The following is a 26,363-nucleotide window of genomic DNA, read 5'->3' as shown; positions in this document are numbered from 1 at the left end:
ATTACTCTACTTTTAATTGATGTGATATCATTATATATTTGTCCTTTTTGCAATATTCATTTCCCTTTCTTAATACTTCTCGTTGCACCGACTAGAATTCCTGTACTTTCACCATTTCCTGGCCAACACGTGGTTTTCCATTACCTACCTGAGAGCCTTCATGACATCAAAAAACTACTTCAAAAATAACCTTTTTCTGATCAACTTTAATATAAATTGTTTATATTACACACATTTAGCACATACATTACTCCTATTTATTTTTAGTAGAACATCATTCTCATTTTTTTTCCTCAGAGACCCTAGCACTGAAATGTTGTGTGCCCTCCTCTTAGTAATTTATATTTAGGATGAGAAAGCCCTGTAGATGGTACATGCAAGTTCATGAGACAGGATCAAAGCTTTCTACCTTCAAGTTTGAGGTCACAATGTAAAAAAACCTCTGCAAAATTTGCAATGAGTCTGTATAACATGACTACCATTACAGAAGTGAATTTTTAAATCGATGTTTGCCAAGCTGACCTTCAACTTGAAAAACTACTTTTAAAAAAAATGATGTTTTGCTATATGTGGATATAAAATTACAGAAAAAATTGACTGTGAAGCTTAAAAAGACAGCATACAGATGGCAACCATAAAACACTGCCATGAAGAGAAAGCAGTTTTAAAAATTTTAATTACCTTTATGAACTTGAACACGTGCATCTTTGCGTACTACTGAATTATCAAATAATATAGAAACTTCAAAGTCTGTATCACTTTAAGTGAAGAAAAATAGTTCTTATTACTTAAATTTCAAATGGCTATAACATGGATCAGGGTCAACTGATAGCGTTGGTGAGCTCGAGAGCTGTATGAATGCACCTGTCCTCAGGAAATTCAAAACCAGTAAGAGCTCTAAGAAAAAAGCCTTCATCCTTACAGAAGGACCCCTGAGCTTTACATGGAGCTCTGCATAGAAGCCCCAAGAATCCACTGATGTCGCTGTCACTCAGTGTGTGAAAGTCTCCAACTCTAACAAAGGACAGAGCTCTCTCGCATGAATGAGAAGTGGCAAGGTTCTCTATCTTGTCTGATGTCTTAAAACAATCACCTGAGTATCCCACAGTAAATTAACAGGAGTATGTTTTAATAATTTTTTTCTTTTTTTGAATGCACCTTTAACAAAATACTACAGTCGTTTCAGGAAGACAGTATAGTATTCACATAGCAGATATAAATAGAAACAGGTTTTCTCAAACCAATAGGTGAATGTTTATTTGCTCCACTCTTTCCAAGCTGCAAGCCATGGAAAGGAAGGCCGGGTGCCAGCGTGAGAAGAGTTTCCTCAAAAATGTGAGCTGTGAGTTCAAAAAGGCATAAACGTCTGTATGGCTGACTTGGGACAGAGCAAAGACTTGGCATTATTCCAGGGATGGGAAGTACTGACTGACTAACCAGAGACACACCCAATAAGATTACCTTCAAATACATCTTCTTACTTCATAAAGATAAGAATGTTTCCATTTAAATATTTCCAAGATTGCTATCATAAGATGAGTAACTATGAAATTACTAATCACTAGCTGGATATGCTCCAACTAGATATATTTAAAGAGAAATAATTCTGCAGAACCACAGAGCAAGAGAGGACTGCAGGTACTTACGTAGTGGCAAATCTCCTATATTTTTAAATACATAGTAAGGGAGTCTTCAGGAACCCTCATAAACACTGAAGATAGGAGACAGATGAATGAATACAATTAATAAAATTCATAGAAAATTATAACAGGGAGTTGAAATCACCTTATTGACCCCTGTCAATCCTTTTACTAATTAGAAAAAAACCCAAATTAGATTTCGTTCACATTTCACTGTTTAATAAAGCCAAGAGAGACTGCATGTCTAAGGTATACAGTAAAATAATTACTACAACAGACTTTGACTGGGGGAGTATTCTTTAGCCCTCAACTGATTGGATCCCACAGTCAATCAAACTAAATGACACTAAAATGATTTACAGAAGATACTAACTTCAGATTAAAAGGCAATAAATGAACATAACTACCCTCATTATTCAGATGTGTATCTTGTCTGAAACCTCAGTGCAGAGTTTATACCCAATTTAAACTATCTGAAATGTCAGTACAGTGCCAGTTGGGAAAAAGCTATAATGAGCTCATTTCCTCCAACTCTTGACTTTGATATTCCAGAATGCCAGTTCAAAAAGGATAAGCTCTTACTAAAGCATAAAAGACTGCTAAAATTACTAGATAAAATAATAAGAAAACTGTTTAATGGTGATAATGAACTAGGATGCCTAGAGATTTTTAAAAGGCAATAAGCAGACCCTATATTTCACAAGAATTGGTTATTTTTCTGGCAGTGAACCAAACAGAAGTCAGCCTTTTCCTATAGAATATTTTAAAAATCTGAATTTATTTTTAAGTCATATTTCGGCTAAAACTTGAGATCTCAGATGGGCAAAATATTCTCAAAGACAGACAGCTTACTATATTTACCACTAATTTAAAAGTCAGGGTTTACAATACCAGGCTTCTGAACAGCAGGTTTTGCTTTCCTCTTAGACATAATAACTCCTCAGGCATATGTGATCAAACAATGATGCTTAATCATTTTGTAGACCAACCAGCTAGGCTTTTCTTTAGTTATAAATTTATACAGAATATAGTTACCTGGACTTTTTTCCAACACTACATCTATTAGATTAAAATGCCTTCATTAACCAGTGGCTAAAAATAATGCAATTCACCATTAAGAGATTTTTTTAATACAAACATCATGTGGTACTTTGGGATCCCATCATAAACTAACATTACTGATTACCACAGCTTAATATTTATTGACACTACTTTTGGGAAACATTCATTTAAAGAATACTGGGTGGACTTCCCTGGTGGCGCAGTGGTTAAGAATCCGCCTGCCAATGCAGGACATGGGTTCAAGCCCTGGTCCAGGAAGATCCCACATGCTGCGGAGCAACTAAGCCCATGCGCCACAACTACTGAGCCTACATGCCACAACTACTGAAGCCCGTGCGACTAGAGCCCGTGCTCTGAAACGAGAAGCCATCGCAATGAGAATCCCGCGCACCGCAACGAAGAGTAGCCCCCGCTCACCGCAACTAGAGAAAGCCTGCGCGCAGCAACAAAGACCCAATGCAGCCAAAGATAAATAAATTTAAAAAATAAAAATAAAGAGTACTGGGTACTAAATAGATTGATTAGGCTTAGCTGGTAATGCACAAAACCCCAAATTGGTGTTATTTCAATAAGGAAACAATCTAAGAATGAGCTTCTGGAAATTGTGAATTTAAATGACATTTTAAAAAAACTAATATATCTCTAAACATGCATCTAAATGTTTTCTGTGACCATTAAGGTAGAACTTATAATATTTAATAGAACAGTACTGCCTGTGATCAAAACAGTTTTTTATCAACTCTGAATATTCTCACTGGTAACAATATACTCAGGTTGAATATAGTTTTTGGAAATCACCTCAAGTAATTTAGGCTGCTGCATAAATTGCGTTTTAAATAAAACACTGTCACTCTCAAGTATGTTTAATGACCTAGTTATGGAGGCTATGCCCCCAAAAGGGGGATCCCTAAAAATATTTTGAGTAATAGTTCATCACTGGAACTATATAACCACAAAGTGACTTCTTAAAAAGATCACCTATTTGGGTTGTATGCTTTCAGACGTCTAAAAACAACTCTGTGCTCCATAGGCCCACTGCCTACATAAGCCCACCTAACTCCTATCTTGACTTATGGGACTTAAAACTGACATCAAAGTTATTTTGCAGCAAAGCTCTAAATAGTCTACACTCACAGCTAAGGTTCTTTTCAGATCACATGCGTCTAACAGCCATTTTTCCCTCCATCTTCTGAACACATTAGAATATATAAAACATATAATTTGCAAACCAAGATAATTTCCTATCAGTGACCAACTGAGCTAGCCACGTGACCTACTAATATTAGTTTAAACACTATTTGGCAACAACAACTCTGAATGTGGCATCAGAAAAGGACAAGAAACATCCCTTAAACTTTACTTGTGACCCTTATGCATATGCCTGTCCTACTACATATTAGGTAGAATCACGTGAAATTGACATTTCTATAGGTCACACATGTTTGAATATCAACACTTCATATGATTCAACTTAATAACACTGCTCTAAGACAAAGAAGTGTGAACACCTATCAACAGAGCTGCTGAGATAAAGACTGTTATCTTCAAGGCCGTCTTCCTAGCAACAACTTGTATTCATACAAAGTTTGATAGTTTATGGAAACCTTAATATTTGTATTACAGAACTTTGCACCTTTGTGAATTAGGCAGATCAGATACCTTGATCTCCACTTTACAGATGAGAAAATAAGGCTCAGATGTTAAGTCACTTGCTCAAATGTCCAAAAGTATGAAGCAAGGAATCAAACCTAGGCCCTCTGACTCCTGATCTTTGCTGCAAACAACTTTCCTTTAAAAGGATAATCAAAATCATCTAAGTATGAGCACATACACTCCCAGTGCTTGCTTGTGGACAGATTCCATAAATACTTATGTGATAAGTGTCTAGATTGGAATACTTAAGTGGTTTCAAAAATGTGGGTACATACACAAGTACATTCTTATACTTTATTTGCTCATGTCTGCAACCTGGACCCTCACCCAGGACTGCATTCTTCTATTCCACAGACTGTGTGCCCCTCATCCCCAAAGGTCACCACCCGGCTAACTGTACTCTGCATCCAGTGGGGAACAAAACATTACACTAAACATACACTGTAGGCCCCATACCATCAATCATGGCACAAGCCTATTTGACTTAGGATAACCAAAGCCTCAGATGTGATTCTCAGTAATACCATATTAATTGAATGAATGGCTGGTCTGTGACTCAAATTGATTGTGGTAATGTAATGACTCCACTTAAAGGTTCAAAGAAAAATTTGCTACAGCTTAAATTTGTTCTACAATCATCACTGTTTACTGATGAAGGAAACAAGCTTTACATTAACTTCTAAACCAGGCAACTCCATACATTAGAATATCCACAGCAAGTGAGAGCTGGTGCGATGCGATAGGGCTTGCTTCTCAACCACCACCCCTACTGGCCCATCAAGCAATAACAGAATCTTTCTTGTTTACTAATTTAAAATAATATATATTTCACCAATGTTATCTCTAGATACAGAGACCGATAACCCCTTCCTACTGTCTGGTACTGTCGGGGTGTCAATTTGCAGGGATCAAATCTCTCTTGCTACCAAGAAGACATATCAGTGACTATGGTGGCCATGGGGGGGGGTGGGGAATGAAGACACCTCATAACAGGCACACACACGCGCACGTACACACACGCGCACGTGCACACACGCGCTCGCGCCCCTTTGCTTTTGAATTATTTTTTTTAATGCTTTAAATACTTACTCACACAACAGAACGCCATTCTCCAGGGAGGCTCGAAAATCCTTTGTCTCAAAATTCTTCTCTGTTACTGCCTGAAAGACATATTTGGGTATTAGTTTTCTCTAAATCAGGGATAATACACAAGTCAAATCCAGTATCAGGTTAATTAATATGCATCTAATATCATACTTGGAGAATGTGCATGTATCATCAGAAGTTGTCCCATACAGGAAATTCTATGCACTGTTCTATGTTACAAAGAGAAAGGTTAACCATTTTAGTATGAACAAATATAAACAGAAAAAACCACAGCGAGTGTTTTCTATGATGCAACCATTTTATGGAGGATAAACAAAAGTTAGAAGCTTAATTTCCAGCATATTTTCTATTTTAAAAAAAGCCCTATGGGCAATCTACTCTACTAAGAGTAAATAAAACCAGATTAAGATATAAACTTGAAATACCAACTGTATACGCACATCATTAATTTCAATTCCACCCTTAAATTCCTCAAGTTTCATTACAAAGCTAAATAGCAGAGGGCATGACTCTCCTTAAACGTATTCATGAAATGGCCTTGATGTGTGTAAAGAGCTATTTACTGCAATAGGAAGAAAACGATTAAATCCTGACATTGAGAGACAAAAGACAGAGAGGGAAGATGGTACATCTCTAAACAGACAATTCCCCACTTAAGGCTTTTACATATGAACAGCCCATCTACGGTTACCACCACCAATGTTCTTAGTGAAACTGCTGAAAAAGTGTCTACCAATTCTGTCTTCCTCTGTCTTCTGAGGGTGAAGTGGTTGGGAGGAAAGGGGATTCCATTGGGACAATAGTAGCAGAGAAAATGGAGGCCATGTAGGGAAAAGGTGCTCCAGGAATACTCTGGGACTGCGTCCCCAGCCAAGGGTGTGGGCAGGTGTACCACAACAGCTGGGACAGCAGCTGCCCTAGAGATGGACCCACCACCCACAAGCAGAGGCCCTGCTCCACCTGCCACTTCAGGGAGAAATCTGATCTCGGAAACCTGATTGGGAAGTCACTAACCTTAAACCCTAGGTGAGCTACAAAGCTCCTGCTGTCCTTACTCACCACTGTCACCTTTACCGTCCACCTAGAGTCCCTGTATGTCTTCTGCATCTTTTCCACAACACCCAACAGTGCCATAGATACACATAATAATGGGTAACTGACATAACAATGGCTATTTCTAGAGTTAAAGTTAGTTTCTCACAAGCTGGTTCTATAAACAGGGACAGGAGCCTGAGCCAGGAGGTGACACACTCAAATGCAGGAAGAAGTAGCAGATCCTTTCCTACAAAGGTCATTAATCTACAGAAGGGCTACATTGCTGCATGAATTAAACATTTGCTGAGTGTCTCCGTTAACCGCACTTACTTGGATACTGGGTGTAGATCTAAAAAAAAATGCAAGGAGCTCATAGCCACATAAGTAAAACACAAAGTTTAAAAGTTCAGTAAAACATATCCAAATGGAATGGTATATTCCTTCAGGGATAACCTTGAGTGGCCCATGGATTATCCCAGGTAACCTATGCAGCACAAACTCTCTTGAATTCTCCCCAAATAAATCCAAAACATACTCAAGGTGAGCACTAATCCCAGCTAGTGAAAACACAGTAGCATCTCATTTATCTGGGAACTCCTACCCAAAGCTGAAAAGCATGAAAAAGTCCCAGGAACAGCCAAAGTAGATGTCAAAGCCCATTCTCTCTAGTCATTAGGAAAGCCACTCAGAGCCACCAATACTCAATTACCCACCACTGAAACAATCTAGGGATTACGTTCCCAAATCAAGGTAGATTAGAAGCAGCGAGTTAGAAGGAAGAAGGGTTGTGCCCCACAGACACATGGAGAGCAGTGACGAGTGACAGTCAACAGCACTGGATGGGCCAGTCAAGAGGCAGTGTAGCAAGTGAAAAAATGGAAGGAGAAAGGGCGCGAGTCAGACAAAAGTATATTCAAATCCCACTTTCATTATCTAGTAGCTGTGTGACCTTAAGCAAGTTGAATAGCCTCCATGAACCCCAGTCTGCTCATCTGAAACAGGGTAAATATCACCTACTTATTAGCTTATAATGGCCAAGATGCAGTGCAATCAAGTACCTGAGGGTGGCTCACAGAGGTATATGCTTAACCTCATTACACACATCAACCTTCAAGTAACACGCTGACAACACATCGCAATAATTAGCCCTCAAAAGAATACCTCTGGGGACTTCCCTGGTGGCGCAGTGGTTAAGAATCTACCTGCCAATGCAGGGGACATGGGTTAGAGCCCTGGTCCAGGAAGATCCCACATGCCGCGAAGCAACTAAGCCCAGGCGCCACAACTACTGAGCCTGCGCTCTAGACCCCACGAGCCACAACTACTGAGCCTGTGTGCCACGACTACTTATGCCCGTGCGCCTAGAGCCCGTGCTCTGCAACAAACAGAAGCCACCGCAATGAGAAGCCCGCCCACGGCAACGAACAGTAGCCCCTGCTCGCTGCAACTAGAGAAAGCCCACGCGCAGCAACGAAGACCCAACGCAGCCAAAAATAAATAAATAAATAAATAATTTTTTTAAAGTTTAAAAAAAAAAAGAATACCTCTGCACCATATAGACAAAAAAGCTGAGTTAGATTCAGAATATTAACAAAGTAGAAATAATGGAATAGAGAGAGATATTTAGAAAACCCAACTATCCAGAATGGTTCATTTCTCCAAAAAGACTACAGAAAGGCAAAAATCATAGTATGTAGCGGATTTCAGACCACCTCCCTCCATATGTCAAAATACGAATGTACTCTTGTACATATACACTTGTCAAAATCTACATAATGATGATATAAGACCAGACTCCATTTATGCTGTATTTACAAAGACAGAATGTAAAAACTAAACAGATTCTTAAACGATAGTCTGTATTTTGAAGACGTGGGAATCCGGCATGCTCTGTACGCTATTGAAGATAATATAAAATGACACCATCATTGCTGAAGGCGATTTGTAAAATGTGTCTGACATCTTAAACGCACATACTCTTGGGCACACTATGTGCAGATCTAGGACTTTATATTAAGGCAACAGGACAAGAACTCAGAGACATCAGTAGAAGAACTGCTTCACAGCATTACACATAATAGCAACAACTTAAAACACCCTGAATGCTCAACAGTAAGAAATCAGATAAATTATAATATAACCATAAAACAGAAAACCTCATGAAATTTCAATTCGTGTCAGAAAAGTAGATTTATCACTTGTAAAGAATACTGAACATATTAAGTATAAAGCCATTTGTGAAAAAGTACGTGGAGTATGATCCCAATTTCTATAACTCTATGCATTATATAAATATGCATATGTAAGTATGCATTATATAAATAAATATAGAATAAATATATTAACAGTAATTATTTCTAATTGGTAGAATTATAGCTAATTTTAGTAATTTTTTTTTGCTTATGTATATTCTGTAGTAACCACAGGTGTTTCTTGTGCAATAGATATATAAATTAATTAATATTTTTTTAAAAACATTCAAAAGAAGTCAGATTCCATCAGATTTAGGTCAATTTCCTGTGACTCCTACATTTAAAGGACAAAGGAAGAGAAGGACATCAGTTTTCATGTAGGTAATTTTTCTCATCTATGAAATGCACACATCCTTAAGTTTAATAATCCTTATTATTCCCCCTTTCACTAGTAAGAAGGTTGAGGTTCAGAAAGTTTAACTTTCTAGAAAGTTATAGAATCATCCACATGGAACAGATACCAAAAACCTACAGCATTTTACAAGCACTCAGTAAGAGAATGTCTTAACTGCATCAGACACAAAGAGTTTCTAAACTAAAAAAAAATTGTCTTCCATCTGTGTTTAGACTTTTTAAATTTAATGTATTTTACCATGCAATGTGCCTTCAAAAATAATCCTCCACTGTTAAGGGTATTAAAAAGGTAACTCTGTAAATAAAAAATGTTGAATTAACTTTTTTTCAATGTTCCTGAAAAAATAAAGACTTGTGTCTTAACACGTAATGACTGTGTGTATGTGTGTGATAGAGACAAAATGGCATTCTAAATGTTAATAAAATGAAAACTCATCCATAAATGGTTTCAGCATTTCTCTTGACATTTTCATGAACATTACAAAATGTTCATACTGTATATACTATCTACCTCAAGCTCAACAAGGAAAAACATCTGATCACTGTAAACTAAAATTTTTAATTAGCAATTTATATATCCATATAAATATAAACTCATCTAAGACCTCTCCTAAGAAATTAAAACAGAATAGTTTTCCCAAGAGTTTTAAACTAAAAAGAGAACATAAATTCATAGCAGGGATTTTCAGTCTATAGCAGCTGCCTGGGCCACGTTCCTTAAGAAACACACAGCAACACACAGCACGGCACCTACCATGGCCAGGTGAGGCCAGGGCGGGGCTCTAGAGCCTGTGAATCCCTGCCCCACTATTTCCTACCTATAACCCTGGAGAGGGTGCTTAACCTCTTTGTTTTCTCACGGATGCAACAGAGATACAAAGTACCTATGTCACAGGGTTGCACAGAGTATTAAATGGGATAGCATATGAAGCCCTCAGCACTTGCCTGATTCAGAAAAAGCATTCACAAATGTTAGCACAATTAGCTATTACTATCCCTCTGTAGAATGAAGATAAAAAGTTTCATCTTAGCAAAGAGAAAGTCCATGTTGCCAGAAGTAACATCCTTTACTCAAAAGGAAGAAACTGAGTTACGTTATAAAACTCCACTAGACTACTTTCTATAACCTGGAAACTGTAAAAAAAAAAAAAAAAAAAAAAAAAAAAAAAATTATAGAGATCTAGAAAGGACCTCAAAATAGAGTGAAGGCTGTTTTGTTCAAAAAAATGAAATCATACTTTAAAATGTGAATGCATCCGTATTTGAAGAATTCAGTATGCTAAAAGAAATTCCAGAATTTTGAAAGAAAAATTGTTTGGTAGTTCTAATCTAACAATTACTCATTGTGATTTTCAATAATTTTCAACCTCACTCATTAGCAAGCTATCTGAGGTGTGATACATTTTACGTAATGAGGCTGTGATTCATAGGAACTAAATAGAGACCACGTGTTTCCCACTGAGTTATCAAAAGTCAACACAAACAGGAGTAATCACTATGTCGTCAAACGGCCACACCTTGCCTTCTGTAAGAACTTGTTTTCTTCCCTCTTCCTTGTCCCTTTCCATATTTTCCTAATGCAGCTGAATAAAATCAGTACCACTTGAAATAACCTAAGACGTACATCAGATTTCATCTGGGGTTTAATCCTGGACCCATCTCACTCTACACACTTCTATTAAGTTACTGCTCAGTTCCCTAATTTTCAAAGGGAAAGAAGTATGTGCCATATCTACGTCACAGCCCACAAATGATATGTGAAAATATCTGATGTCTTCAAAAAGAAAAGAAAAAAAAAAAAAAAAAGACTACACACTGTAGTCGAGGCCAGTGCATCTTCCAGCCATGTGACCTTGTGTGCTGAGCAACCATCTTGTTGGAAAGAAGTGAGGCTCTTGGGTGAGATGTTTCCTGTGAAGTTATAATCACTCCCCCTGAGCACGTTAAGGGCGGAGCAGCGCGCCGAAAGTACACACCGCACAAACATTGCTGTCAAACCCGTCCTACCACCTGTAGCCTCCAAAGAAGCCCTTGATACAAAGCTTTTAAAGGGCATATGTTGTGGAATAAAATACCTACCAAACGAATACACCCTCAATAAGTGCCAAGTTGGCAAATTTCAAAAAAAGCCATTTCTTTTGTTACGAAATATATTAATTTAATATACCGATGGGAATTATCTTCATACCCTTGACTGTTTTGCTTACAGCTTTATTTAAATCCTCTCACTGGATGAGATTTCCCACCAATCTAAGCAACAAGTTTCTCTAAAACTTCACATCTCAGTTCCAATTCTGGCCAAGAAATCACATGACCTAAACCCCAAACATTCTGGAAACTTTTCAAAGACCACTTTATACCAGACTGTTATCAGCGAAACACTCACTAATGCAAGTCAGCAGGCACTCATCTCATGTAAATTTTTCAGTTCCTTTTAAGCAGCCATTTAAAAGATGTTTAGAATCCCAAAAGCACTCTCCACCTTACTTTTGTGTGAATCACAGTGCAAAAACACAGGGCCCATTTGAGCTTGTTTTAAAAGAGGGAAAGGGATGTTTGCTGACAAAAACTAGATGATGAGCTTCAACTGGGCTCACAGTTGATTCCAAATTAAGTTACTAATTGATTGATCAGCTACTACATCAGGACATTCAAGATACACACATAAGATCATCATGCCAATCATTTCAACCAAAGTCATGCCAAAAAAACAAAAACCCAAGGAATATTTACCCTCAGAAAGCACTGGGGAACACAGGGACCACATCATGAAGCAACTCACAAACAATGGGTCTGCTTTAACATTTTCATTCAGAAACATAACCTAGTATCCCACCTTCCAATGAGAGAGCCCTTATAGGACACGGTTTCCACAGACAGACTCCCCCCCAGGCTGGCACACATCAAGGAGCTGTCGTGTTTTCAGTCTCTAAAAAGCCACCAAAGAATTAAAACACCCTTCTCTCCTTTCTTCCATCAAACTTCATTTTTGAAGCAATCATTATATGATTCCCATGATGCCGCAAAACAGGTCCAATTTTTATAATGAATTCCATGAGACGTATACATTATTTAAGATTCAATAACTTCGACAAATCTCATTGGTCACACATACTAAAAACCTATAATGCAAGGATTGTGGCACACAGTCGAAAATATTAGGTAAAAACTAAACATAATTTAAATATAAAAAAAGTCTACCTTCTAGCTCTTTTCTTGCCCAGAGTAAAATTACTGAAAAGGTTATCCACAATTTCAGAGAAACCAATTCTTCCAAAAAGGGTGGGGCTCTGTCCTTTTTATCTTATTTTTTTTAAATTTTATTGGAGTATAGTTGATTTACAATGTTGTGTTAGTTTCAGGTGTACAGCAAAGTGATTCAGTTATACATATATTGAATACATATATGCATTCTTTTTCAGATATTTTTCCCATATAGGTTATTGCAGAATATTGAGTAGAGTTCCCTGTGCTATACAGTAGGTCCTTGTTGGTTATCTATTTTATACATAGTAGTGTGTGTATGTTCATCCCAAGCTCCTGATTTATCTCTCCCCCCATCCCCCATCCCCCCACGTATCCCCTTTGGTAACCATAAGTTTGGTTTTGATACCTGGGAGTATGGGTAGTGTCCTTTTTAAACTACCCTAATAAAAATCTGAAGTCAGAGAAGCTGAGACGGAGTCTCAGACTCCTTTGTGTAATGAAGTCTCCCAATTTCCCCAGGCCTCAGTCTTCTCAGCTAGAAAAGGGGTTCCAGGATTGACAGCTAGCACTTACTCTGTTTACTTCGTGCACGATCTCCCTTAATCTTCACAGCAACCTCGTGCGGTGGACACTCTCACCCCATCTTGACATGAGGAAACTGAGTTAAAATATGCTTGCTTGAGTTGAGACCTAGGTCAGTCCCTACATAACAGGCAGTGAGCGTCCAACGAGAGTGTCTATGGAAGCACTGAGTGAACCTGACAATGTAATTAGGAACCTATTCCCAGCCATCCCAGCCTACTCTGCATACTCTCAAGGGCAGGACTGTCTTACCCAACTTCTCATTGGTTGAAATACAGCTTACACATACTAGTCACTTATGTTAAATCTAATTACTCTTCTGATGAATATTTGCACTACAAGTATTTGAAGCAAGGAAGAGCAAGACTCCAAAAAAAGCAAAACTGATGGTTAAATTTCAAGTGTATGGGGGGTAGGGAGGGTGGGGATTGGTTGTGTTTTAGAAGAAGAACCTGCCTCAGTTCCCAAAAATCACTCACCCTAGTTTTGTCACTAGCTCAAGAACAAACACATACAAGAGTCTATGGAAACATATCACTCTAGTGATACACCTTTTTAAAAGGGAATATTCTTAGATGAAAACCTCAAAGTTGAGAGCATTTCACCACTGATTTGCTACATAAATTTTTTCCAGACCGAAGAATATATTAGAATTCAATTTTCCATTTAAATTATCTTTCTTAATTTTAACTAAGATACTAAGAAAGTATTTGGTTATTCACTCATTCAAAAATCATGTAATGACAATTGCTATGCACGTACCTGGCATGGTGCTTGGCACTAAGAATATAAAAAGATGAAGTAATTCTTGGAAATTCCTCTTTAAAAGTCTAACCCTGTTTTGAAATATGTGGTCAAAATGGCATTTTAAGCCTAGGCATCTCTCTAAAATGTGGTTAAGCCTCTGAATTACAGCATGTTCTTGGTTAACTTATATTGTATATTCAGCATTGCTTTAAGTGACATAATTCTCAAGTCACTGGCCTCTCTTAAGATTTGGCATTGTACTACATAATATCCCGGCATATACCAGGACTATTTTCGCCAATGCTAATATCACTTGATAGCAAACCCAAAGCCAACTCACAGTCTTCCAAGATCGTGGTATTAGAATTGCACAGATCACTGAATTCTAAATGGAATCCAAAAGTCTCATGGTGGTCAAAAATCTAAACATTTTCTGCCCCACTGCCCATGGTAAGCCCTTGGTCTTAGCGGCTAGTGTAAATTACACCTCCCCACTTCCCCTCCTGTTGGGAAGTCTCCCAAGTCTTCACGCAGCCGGGAAGGGAAGACAAACAGCAAAGTACACAGCTCCCGGTGTGTTCTGGATAATTAAAAGCCAACTGTCTTTATAAACCCTCCAAATTCTTAATCATCATTAGGCCAAATGCCAGCTACACTCAGATATTTTGGGGGCAAAAAAAAAAGGAATGAGTTTAAATATAATTTCCGGTCCAGGAGAAGTGGCCACTTCCTGATACCAACTTTTAGCTTAGAGTCTCCGATTGTTTTTGCTAAACCACAACCATTAATAAGCCACAAATGGAAAACAACTGGAAAGAACTAAATAAAACCAAGGGAAGAAAGATTTGCTCCAGGGCTGACAATTTATGTACCACGTTTCATCTAGATATGAAATCCAAGACAACCTGAGCCCTATTAGCAGCTAGTTAAATTCACCAAAAACATGACACACAAAAATGTGCTCAAGTTTTACAGCTATACTTTGTTAAGAATCACAAAACTACTTCTAAAGAATAAAGTATAAAGTACATTTTGCCTATAAATACAAGTTCATGCTCCAAACTTAAGCTGTTGCAGACAATAGGTAAAATATTGCAAAGGAAAAAAAAGTCTACCAAAAGCCTAGTCTAGTGCATAAATTATTTTTTTCTCCACGATCAAGGAGTTTTTTAAATAAATAGCACACAAGGCACATGTAGACGTGAATATCCATTATCAGGATAGTTTAAGTAGAGTTCAAATGCTTAATATAATCATTGGTTCTCAAGAGTCAAGAGACATCATTGTTTTGTGCAGAAATGTCACACACACACACATTAGCAAGTCTCAACAATTAACCTGCTTATCTCCCGGTGAATTACTATGAGAGTCATCACTGTGGGAAACATTCATTTTGGGAAACAGTGTATCTGTATTACAGGTGAAAGTCACTACTTATTTTACATGAACTTCAAATGGATAGTCACACCCCTAGGATATGCTTTACTCCCCAGTGTAAGTTTGGCATTAAGGGATGAACTTGAGGTGACCTGTGACACAGGAGCTGCCTAAATGATTCTTGATGGATTCCTACTGCAAACTAACAATGTCGTCCTTCTGGTACACAATCATCAGCCTTCCTTCCATTCAACAGTAAATTTCTAGGAAGCAAAGAGATAATTACACTCCTATTCCTAGGTACATGCCCGAGAGAAATAAAAATACATGTTCACACAAAAACCTGTATATGAGTTTTCATAGCAGTATTACTTGTGTTAGCCAAAAAAATGAAAATAACCCATCAATCCATCAACTGATGAATGAATAAACAGAATATGGTATAACCATACAATGGAATATCATTCAGCCATAAAATGGAATGAAGTACTGATACATCTACATCATGGACAAATCTAGAAAACATGAGGCTAAGTGAAAGAAACCAGGCACAGAAGACAACATATTATGATTCCATTTCTGTGACATGCCCAGAGAAGGCAAAACCATAGCAACAGAGAGTAGATTAGTGGTTGCCAGGGACTAAGGGAAGGGAAGAATGGGTGAGTGCTAATGGGTATAGGGTGTCTTTGGGAGTGACAAAAACGTTTTGAAATTAGGCTGGGGTGAGGGTTGCACAATCCTGCAAATACACTAAAAACCAATGAACTGTACACTTCAAAAGGGTGAATTGTATGGTTTGTGAATTATATCTCAATAAACATGTTCTTAAAAAACTCAATGAATTGTACACTTAAAAGTTTGTGCATTTTATTCAAGTTCAATAAAGAATTTTTAAAAGGTGTTCAATACCACCTCATACCCCATACACAAAGGAAGTTCACTATATGTTAAGCTATTAAAGTAATTTGTTTACTATCTCCTAAACGCCTATCTCCCTAAAAAACTTATTTATAATTTCATAGGAATAGGTCTAAATTTGCGAAGTGAAACTTCCAGCCCACTACCTCACATACAGAAATGTTTTAATCATGATATTTCCTCTTATATACTTCCATCTATCTTTTTACTTTTAAATGTGTCATCTTTGCATTATCTCTAAACAATTCTACAACCCTAAGTTTTCTTAAGTGCAGTTATGGCCTTTTTTTATAGCTCACTTTACGTATATGGTTTCAAAACAGAAAACACAGGTAAGATGGGACCCAGAGGGCCATAGCCCCTCCACACTAGCTCCTGTTGTGAATTAATTACCATCCCCACAACAGAATGGTTCCGAAGTCAGTTTTCCTCAAATGACTTGTAGGAACAAAGTTTCTCCTAGGTTCTTTCTAGGGCCTTAATAGATCAACAAAGTCTCCAGATTATTTATCTCAAAAGTAGATATTGCTCAGGGCTCCATAACACGTCTAATTATTAGTTTAAAATATCCTTGGCTGAGTAATAATTTTAGTTTTTAGTAATAATGTTAGTAATAATTTAATTTAGTAATAATTTTTAGTAATAATTTAAACTTTGTTTCAAGACTATAAAAACAGAAGCACTGAGAGTAACTTCTTTAACACCACAGTCGGCCCTCTGTACTGAGTGTTGGGAATGTGGAACCCACGAATATGGAGGGCCGGCTGCACTAGGGCATTTTATTTGAGGGACGTGAGCATCCCCGGATTTTGGTATCCCCAAGAGATCCTGGAAGCAATCCCCCACAGGTACCAAGGGACAACTGTATCCTGGTATAGTGACACGTGAAAAGATTGATATGAATGTTCCATCTTAGGATAACAGAAGGAAGACTCTACCCATACAAATGGACGAGATTGTTTCCCACCCCCCAAAAAAAAAAATATATCGCCGACCTTGAGAGCTCAATGTCAGAACGTGTGCCTGACCCCCTCACGCAGTGCTAAGGGCTCCCTCTTCCCCCGCTGCGCCTTCAACTCCTGGCTGCCCGTGACATTCACATCACTGCAGGCACATGTGTACTCGCCTCCCTGCCTCCCCTACTGGCCTAAGTCCTTGAAGGGGCCGTCACAGCCGACAGGTTGACTCCAACCTGGACACGTTTTGTTTGGCCCACACACAATGTTGAAGTTGGACAAGAGGAAACAAAGAGCTGGATCACCAGCTTCTCTTTAAAAAAGAAAAGGTCTGCCAACGCTGGGCATGCATTACCTCATAGCCACAACTGGCTGCCCTGAGTTAGTGATGGGCGGCCCCGGGGAGAACACACTCTGCAGAGAGCCACAGACCCTATCCTCCCATCTGCTACACCCACCCTTCCTCGCCCCAGTTCACCACCTGGCTGGCCCTGCGGGCATGTCAGTTTGAAAATCCGCAGGGATTTTCATTGAATTCTGAAGGTCCCGCATAACTCCTGCCCTGTAGGAAGGACTCTCTCTCGTTGACTCAGAATTTAGCGTATAAAAGAATCACTTGTGGCGCCTGTAAAACAATACAGGTCCCAGGCCTTTCTCTAAGCGAGCCTGATTCAAACAGCCTAGACAGACACCTGAAGTTCAACTTCTCCAGAAGCGCCCTTACGGAGTTTTGCTAAGAATGGTCTCCGATAAACACTGCTTTAGTGTTAGGTATCTAGAGCTCTGTGAGTCTTGATTTCCTTATAAGAGAAAGAATTTGGAGTAAATCATCACTACAGCTCACAACTCTAAATGGTTCTTTGGTTCTTTATTGGAAATCGAAGGAAACCGAACAGGAAATCAGTTCTTGCTCTCAGCTACCACCTGCTGGCGAGTTCCCGGTACTGCAGAGGTATAAGCTGCGGTTTATACCTCAGTTGGGGAATTACTGTTTCCTAGTTTTCATGGCTAGATCCAAGTACATTTTTTTAAAAATTCAACAAAATAGCTTAAAAACATATCACCAAGCAACATTTGATGAAAACAAAAAAGAAAAATATCTTACAGTTTGATTTGTCAATTATACCTCAATACGGCTGAAAAAAATTAAGTAATATAAACACCACTAATCTGTCTCCTTTATACATTCTATAAGAGCTTCTGATGTGTTTCTACCAAATTGATTTTGAAACACACAATAGATTTTGAGACTTCTGTAGAAAAATTTCCACGTTAAAATGTACAATCTGTTTAAATTGTAGACCTGGGACCCACTACATGGAACAACTTTCTACCATAATAAAATTCTCCAATGTGGAATGACCTGCATTTTTGCAGAAAGTAAACTCCTGATATAAAAAATGTTCGACCGTATGGGTGAGATGTCTAAGATTCCTCTCAGTACTCTGGATGATTTCTCTCTCATCCAGTAAAGCATCAGGGACGCTCACAGATCTGGGTTCTATGAGGCTTAGGTTATACGTGGATTCTGCTCTCCGAGCCTAGAACTATGCTTTAAAAGGGAGATAATATGGGCAGGCAACCAAGCACACAACAAACTGAAGATGCATCTGAATGTTCAGGCAAAACCGAGAAGGATCCCTGGCAGAGGGCAGCTGGGCGTGACAGAATGTGTGCAAGGCAGGAGGGTATGGGTTAGTCCGGAAAACTTCTCCAGGGTAATTACTTCACCCTCCTCCAAACCGTGAAGCTTGACCTGCCAACCATGCCCTCCAAATTCTTCAGTTCACCTGCTCAGCGTCCTTCCTCCACCTTCTAAAACTCTGCTCATTCAATTACAAACGCCAAGCAGGTAGCCCTGAACTTGCAACCCTTGTCCTTCCCCCGAAGCGCCCCTCCAGCCTCATATTCTCACCTCCCCGCTGGGCATCTCCTCTTGGGCACCCAGACATCATCACAGAGCCCACATGTAAGACAGACCTCACCCTCTCACCCAGGACTGAACCGCCACACCTCACTTCTCTACTGAAATCATGATACCAACACCCTCCCAGCTGCCCAGACTCAAAACATGAGCATGAACTTTCCTGTCCCTCCAAATCCACGTCAATTCTCTCCACCCCAGTTCTCGGCTTCTCCTCTGGCAGATGTAACATTTCAACAACCTATTGATCACCTTGCCTTGATCTCCCCCTTTTCTACTCTGTACTTCAAAGGCTACCTATCATTCCTTAAAAATCAAAACCACTGCTCAAAATCTTCCAAAGGTCCATTTGTCCTTAGGGTAAGGCTTCCCTCCCTCCCTCCAGGTCTTTCACCCCTGGATTCTCACACGTGATTCCTTGATTCTGTGTAAACACAAGAAATCAGTATCCTCCAGCGCCTTCACCCCTCCATCTCAACAACACAAAGTATACCCCTCCACTGTTTTCCCCAAACACCACTGCCCCCAAAAGAGTCCTTCTCCCTCTACATCTTCCGTGAGACCGATTTCCTGAGCCACTAGTTCAGTAGATACCCCGTTCTGCCTTATGTCACCATCAAGTGGCCGTGTCTGCTCTTCTGTCCTAGACTGAAACTTTATGGAGCTCAGGAACCTCCGTCAAGGTTACACATCTTCTCCTGCCCTCCCCCACTGTGTAACATACACAACAACAAACATTTGTAAGAAAAAAATATCTTAATTCACTTCTCCTAAAGGCCAAAAGGTGAAAAAGAAAAGAGAAACTGCGGTGTGAGATATACAGAGAAGGTTTAATTCAGATTCAGAGACTAAAAGAACACAGCTCAGGAAAAAGAAAAGGCAGCAGTGGAAAGTGGGAGGAGATGGGACAGCAAACCAGCCTCCCCACCTCTCAGGCCATGATCCAGGAACAAGAGTCCTGGATCAGACAGATGGTACCTACGCTGGGGAAAAACACCTGAGAGCTTCTGGCAGCACATGAAAGCCCTAACTAATGTCTTAGGGGAAAAGGAAAAGCCGAAAACCAGCGTGAACTAATATTTTCCTCCCCTAACAGAGAATAATGACAGACATCCTACATCCTGGAACAGAGAATGAAGTCAGAAGACAGAAAAGCTGGAGGAGAAGGAAAACAGATTGGGTATCGGCAGGGAGGGGGACCGGGAGCGCCGCATGAAATGATGATCGCCCCAGCCTAAAGCAGAGCCAGATGGCAGCCACAGACAATGGAGACCCATGCAGGCCACATGAAATTTTGATGAATTCCTTAATGGCCACACCATGAAAGCCATATTCCAGAAAGAGGCTAATAATAGAACAAATGTCAGTGCAGAACAAAAAGACTTAAAACCGCCTGCATTCGTTACTCAACTACATTTGGACATTTTTCAAAATGCGGTTGTTTAATAAGTGCTTTCACTGGTGACAATGATCACTGTTTATGCCACGAATGCTGTTATTTTTTGAACCCTAAGCTGATGTTCCAGGCCACTGTGGTAACTGCATTACAACAAAAGGCTTCGTCATACACCTACCCACACACTTGACCCAAAATGATCGCGAGTCGTGGACTGGGGAGAACCATACACTTCCATGCCACTTCCCGGCATCTCGACGTGAGAAATCAAGCCAAGTTACAGCTTCTGTAACAACATACTCTTTTTTTTTTTTTTTTTTTTTATTTATTTTTGGCTGTGTTGGGTCTTCATTTCTGTGCGAGGGCTTTCCCTAGTTGCGGCAAGCGGGGGCCACTCTTAATCGCGGTGCGCGGGCCTCTCACTATCGCGGCCTCTCTTGTTGCGGAGCACAGGCTCCAGACGCGCAGGCTCAGTAGTTGTGGCTCACGGGCCTAGTTGCTCCGCGGCATGTGGGATCCTCCCAGACCAGGGCTCGAACCCGTGCCCCCGGCATTAGCAGGCAGATTCTCAACCACTGCGCCACCAGGGAAGCCCCATGTAACAACATACTCTTAATCCTCAAAATGAGCAGACTAATTTACACAAGAGTATGCACAGTGCCTTACGAACTCTAGCTTGTCTAAGCAAGGCAAGATGCTTCTGAATTGCATCCAGTCAAAGTCTAAAGTCAAAATAAGACTGAAGGTGACTGGTCTTATCTGCCTTCTACAAAAGTCTTGATGAAATGAGTTAAATCTCCCTGGAGTTAAACCTCCAGGAAGACATTGTGGGAGAAGGCCCAACCATCTGATAACTGGTATGAAGTGATGCTTCAGGTTGAAAGAGCTAAGACTTGACTGGACAACCCAGAAGGAACATGAGTAGCTGTATACATGTGTGAAGGATCCGGAGATAACTAGAAAAGAATTGAGGGAACTGCAGCCCTCCTGCAGGTCCTGGGTAAATAACCTCTTAATTAAGAGACACTGAGTAGACCAACGATTCTGAAACTAGCTGGGATCTGTTGGGACCCACTCCACACAAGTAGGGTCGGGGCAACCTGGAGTTCGTGCAGATCAAGACTACCTGAGCAGGCCGTCAGCAGTTGGGTTTTCCCAGGTAGCTGTGAGAGGACAAGAGAGCCAGTTTGAAGACAATCTCAAGAAAGTGGCTTAGTGTTAGCCCGTGCAGACTACACTAAGCAGGGAGGGAAGTAGAGACAGGCAGCTGGTAAGAAGGAAGAAAGTAAAGGGGTTTTGACTAAGCAGGTTTAGTTGAAGCTGCTGGGTAAGCTGTAGAGTAAGATGCTGGGATTTAATAATGCAAAAGTGCAGCCCTTCCAGGAAATAACTAAATCCAGGATTAGGATGTCAAAGAAAGTGGCTGGAGTAGGAAAGGATGTCGTGGATTGGGAAGTGAGAGAACCTGATGCACCCTCCCAGTCTACACTGTGTTACCCAGGGTGATGGCAGGTCAGGGCAGGAGGGATGCATGAGTAAGGTGCTCAAGTCTTCACTGAATAAGAAGGAGCAAGTGAGAGGTCAGAGGTCAGCAAGCAGTGAGGAAGAAGGATCTTGGACAGTCTAACCAACTGGTCTAAGGCATAGATACTTCTGTGTGAACATTTCAGGCTAACTCTCTGGAAGTGGCCACTTCTTTCAGCCCTGAGGTGGGCGAGAGATGGCAAACTCCACTGGAGAAGGCAACAGGAAAAAAGGAGGACTGGCTTTCTCTTAAGGCAAAGAGGTAAAGAGAAGGTTTAGGGGAGGGGTAAATGTTGGAGTGTTCACCATAAAATTGTCCCAGGGGACAGAGTGGAAAGCTCTGGGAGGAAGCAGGGCACTGGACCAAGAAGCCAAACGTTGAGCACCATGACCGAAGCTCTTCCATCTTGGTGGGACAAAGGCTGACAGTAAGGATACAAGAGGTTAGGCGGCTGCAGGGAAGACCTCGGTGTGATTTAAACATTTCCGTATCACATTTAACAGTCAGTAACTTGTGACACTAAGTCAAGCCAAGACCACACAAATCCTGCATTTTTTTCTCATGATAAACCATCCTGCATTTTGAAACTACACTGAACAAACACTGTCTACTCAACACACACCCAGGAGACTGATGGGATGAATAATGCTTCAAACATTAAGTCACTGGTCTATAAACAGAGAGATATTTTGGCTATATTCACATTACCTGAAGCAAAACTAATTTTTTTAAAGCTTTTTAAAAACATTCTTCTCGGTCACAGTTTGGTTTAGAAAAACCTTTCAGTTTTGCTTAGACTATACACTCCAGATGCACTTATCAAAACTTTTCTCTTACTAAAATCAAATCTCCAGTTTTTAACTGTAAATCAAATATTTACAAATACAACATATAGACGATCCCTTACATATTTTCTGAGAACTTCACTGAAGCATTACCAGAAAAAGTAGTTATAATTATTATTCAGCCATTGGAAATAACTGTTCATCATTGAACAAAGAACGTTCAAAGTACATCAGAGTATATTCAACAAAATCAATGTACTTTATGCATTTGCTTAGTACTACGTTAAAGCAACATGGGAGACAAAATAACTTATTAACCTGATTTATTGAAAATCACATCTTAAACCCGGGGTGGGCAAACTAGGGCCTGTGGGCCAAACCCAGGCCCACCAACCGTTTTTATTAATAAAATTTTATTGGAACCCAAACTCAATCGACTGCAATGAGATCTCTCACTACAATGGGCAGAGAGAGTTGAGTAGTCCTAACAAAGATCCATTGTCCATAAAGCCTAACACAAAATTAAATATGGGCTCGGGCTCCTGGTGACAGTTCCAGAGGATCTGCCAGGAGGCCCAGCACGGGCAGATTAGGCCAGAGAAGACCCCAGCCAGGCCCATATTTTCCTTGGAAGGGGCAGCTCAGCACCTTCCCGAGCTCTTTGGTGGGAAAGGGGTTTTCTGTCCCACCAAAGTGAGGGGGTAAGGACGCTCCCCATTGAGAAAATGGACTATGTATATAATCAGTGAATTCTGGAAAACACTTGCAGTGCATGAAAATGTCAACAGGCTAGAAATCCTACCTGGGACCTGGCCATTGAGTGTTATGCCCAGGAGGGGATTCTTCCCACATTGAGATTATAGTGAGGCTCTGCCCCAGAGCCTGCAGGCTTCCAGGTGTGCAGCCAGCAGGAGAAGGTGTACCTTTCTAAGAGCTACTCTCTTAAAGACTTGAACTTCAGGAAAGACAGGGCGTGGGCTGCTTCCTCCTGGCCTAAGTGATGTTGCATTGAACTCTGCCGATGAAGCCTGAACTCACAGGAAGAGAAAGGTCAGATAATGAGAGAAACAAATCTCAGATTTCTCTTAAGATAGACCAAAAACTGAAACAGAGCCACATGTCAATGCACATGAAGTGTGCCTTTCTGGAATTCCCTTAAATATGTGGAATAAATTTCAAGAATTGCATAAAAAGCATCCCAAACATGAAACCCTGACCTCAAGCCTGGGAAGCGGAAGCGGGGTGGAGAGAAACTCTCCAGAAAAGATAAACTGAAGAATGAAGGGGCATCTTGTTGGAAACAATCTTTAAATAAAGCCCAGTGGAAGGAACGTATTCAGTATTTTGGAGTCAGGGATAGGTTTGAAAAAAGAAAAAGAAATGATAAGTCAGGCCCTTCAAGAGCAGAGACCAGGCTGTGGACAACTGAAAAGTGGAGAAAGCTGAGAACTCAGCAACCAAATGGCTACAGGAGAGCTTGGTGTAAAACTATCAGAGCCACTGCCAGCCCCAACTCTGTAAGAGCCAAAAAAGATACTGCAAATTCACAGGTTGCTTGAGAAAAGAATAAACTTGTATGGGGGTCTGAAGCAAAGAATAGATGGGAAACTCAAACAATATGAGACATATGTCACTTGGCCAGTATCCTTCACTTACATGTGTGAGCTCCACATGTTCAATTTACTGAAAAGATTTCCCTGCTTGTGTTAAATGTGTCAGGAAATTGACAGAAGTAGAAAAAATAAGCATAAATTTTGGGAGCTTACAATAATGAAATGAAGCTTTCTGTTATTTGTATAAGAAATTAGAATTTATAACACTTAGATATCCCTAGAGTGTAAAATCCATTGTAGTTTTCATCTATTTGTTATAGCATAGCCAATGAGCTTCCTATATTCTAATTCAGTTTAATGATACTTATTCTGAAATTTTAAGATTGCTATTTGTTTATAACGGATTAGTTCTAACTGGATGAGTCTCAATTGATATTGTCTTTGTAAATGACTTTAATTACTTTAATGTTATAAAAGTAACAAATTTTTATTGGGAAGGTGCAGTTAATTCTTCACAGTCACATGGTAAAAGCAATTAATTTTTATGTTCCTTCAAATAAAATATTTCAGTAAAAAAAGAAAAATATAATAATAAGTGCTACATAGAGATATGTACTGAAAGCTGTGGAATAACTCTGCCTGGGGAGAAAGAAAAAGATGGAGAGACAAAAAAATGACATATTGCTGGAGTTCTCCAAGGTGGATGGAATGAGTATAAAATCAGTACAAAGTTGTCTTCACTCCAGGGTCTGCTTCCCTTTCACACAGGCCTCAGTGGTACTTGAAAATGCAGACTTCAAAAAATCGTTGTTTAATGCATGCTGCCCTCTGGTGGCCCAGAAGTGCTATTCCCCTATCACAGCTTTCTCCCAAATTACTTGTACTGTGTTCTGGAGCTTTCCCAAGTCCTTTTCCTTCAACAGTTACGCATCCTTCATTCCAGTGACTTAAGACTTCAATCTCACATGACAGCCAAGTATTTCTGACAACACAAATCCTAATACACTCACGGTTTAGCCCTTCCATATAACCGGTAGTCACTCTATAGAAACACATTCTGGAAAGAGTCACTGATAACAAGTCCAGAACAGGGAGAACAGCCTTCACGCAGGCAGAACCTGTAGAGGGTCTCTCATTCCCCATGGGATGACCAATTGCACGTGTACCCGCTTTCCCCTAATGCTCCTCCAGTTCTTCCACTGTAAGATTTTCAGGTATTGTTTCCACAAACCTTGCCTAGAGACACTTCTGCACACATTCCATTAGTCTGTCATAGCTAAGCCCCCTCTCACAAAGCCAGCATCAACATATTTTACTCCTTGTAAAAAAAAAGGGGGGAGGGGGTAAAAAAAAAAAAAAAAAGGTAAGAGGGAAATCTTGGATGCCGGAGCCTCCTTTCGCAGTAAATTGATATAACTGAAGTGGCCAATCTCTCCCTCTTCATCACCCCTTATTTCATATACATAATTACGGCTGATAAAAAATGGAGGCCACTCCAGTGGACCGGCCCACATCACAAACCTAAACCTAAGTCAGCCTACACTTACGGAAAACTGCCAAGGACACCTAACATACACGGACCACAGTCCTCCAGCTCGGCTCATCTCACGCTAGAAAACGCTAGACCTGTTAGCCTTCCCAGGAAACTCCTGGCCTCCTGGTCAATCATGCAGTGTCCATGTTGCTGCCTCGAAGGTTCTGGCAACTCGCTTTTGCCCAAATCCCTCAGAAACAGTGCTCCCCCCATCCATGAATTATCTTCCCTTGAATAAAGGACCATCAAACTTGCTACTACATCGTATCATTTTTTTGTCATTTGTCACAACCCGTAGATACTGCCTCTATATCCAGGCTTCCTCCAACTTCTCTCACTGTTGAATGTTTGTGTCCGTCAGCCACCACTGCAGGCCTCAGAGAGCTATGCACTCAAAGGTCGGCCGGAAAGCATGGCTTTCGTTTCAACACGTTCTTCGTGAGCTGTTTCGGTGCAAAAAAACCATGAGCATCTGAGTTCTGAGTTAGTTTCCACAGGACAAATCCAAGTAAATGTTCCACAGGCTCTGCTGCTTCCTCTCCTCGAAAGAGCCTGGAGGCCGCCCAGAACAGGCAGAAGATTAAAATGCATTGCCAGGCTTTCATCTTTTAATTGGTCTCTTTCATTGGCATGCTTTTGGAAGACAATAGTGTGGGATGAGGCTTTAGTCTCCTTCAACTTTACACAAACATGAGTCAACTCTAGCCAGAAGGGGGAAAGAACACAAGCGGGGTTCACAGAAACTGCAAATGC

At 40.1% G+C, this 26,363-nt stretch overlaps 1 protein-coding gene across 8 annotated transcripts in view; it reads right to left on the bottom strand.

The window, feature by feature from the left end:
- The window catches only part of LMO7 (LIM domain 7), a 196,371-nt gene that overhangs the window by 129,237 nt on the left and 40,771 nt on the right, over positions 1 to 26,363 (bottom strand). For all 8 annotated transcript variants that reach the window (XM_036832020.1, XM_036832025.1, XM_036832027.1 and 5 more), the window contains one exon: positions 5,445 to 5,515. In XM_036832020.1, the coding sequence (XP_036687915.1) occupies positions 5,445 to 5,515 (71 nt within the window). The remainder of the gene's footprint in view (positions 1 to 5,444; positions 5,516 to 26,363) is intronic.

Source organism: Balaenoptera musculus, chromosome 18, assembly GCF_009873245.2.
Source record: "Balaenoptera musculus isolate JJ_BM4_2016_0621 chromosome 18, mBalMus1.pri.v3, whole genome shotgun sequence".
NCBI classification, from domain to species: domain Eukaryota; kingdom Metazoa; phylum Chordata; class Mammalia; order Artiodactyla; family Balaenopteridae; genus Balaenoptera; species Balaenoptera musculus.
This window is presented reverse-complemented; position numbering and strand designations above follow the sequence as displayed.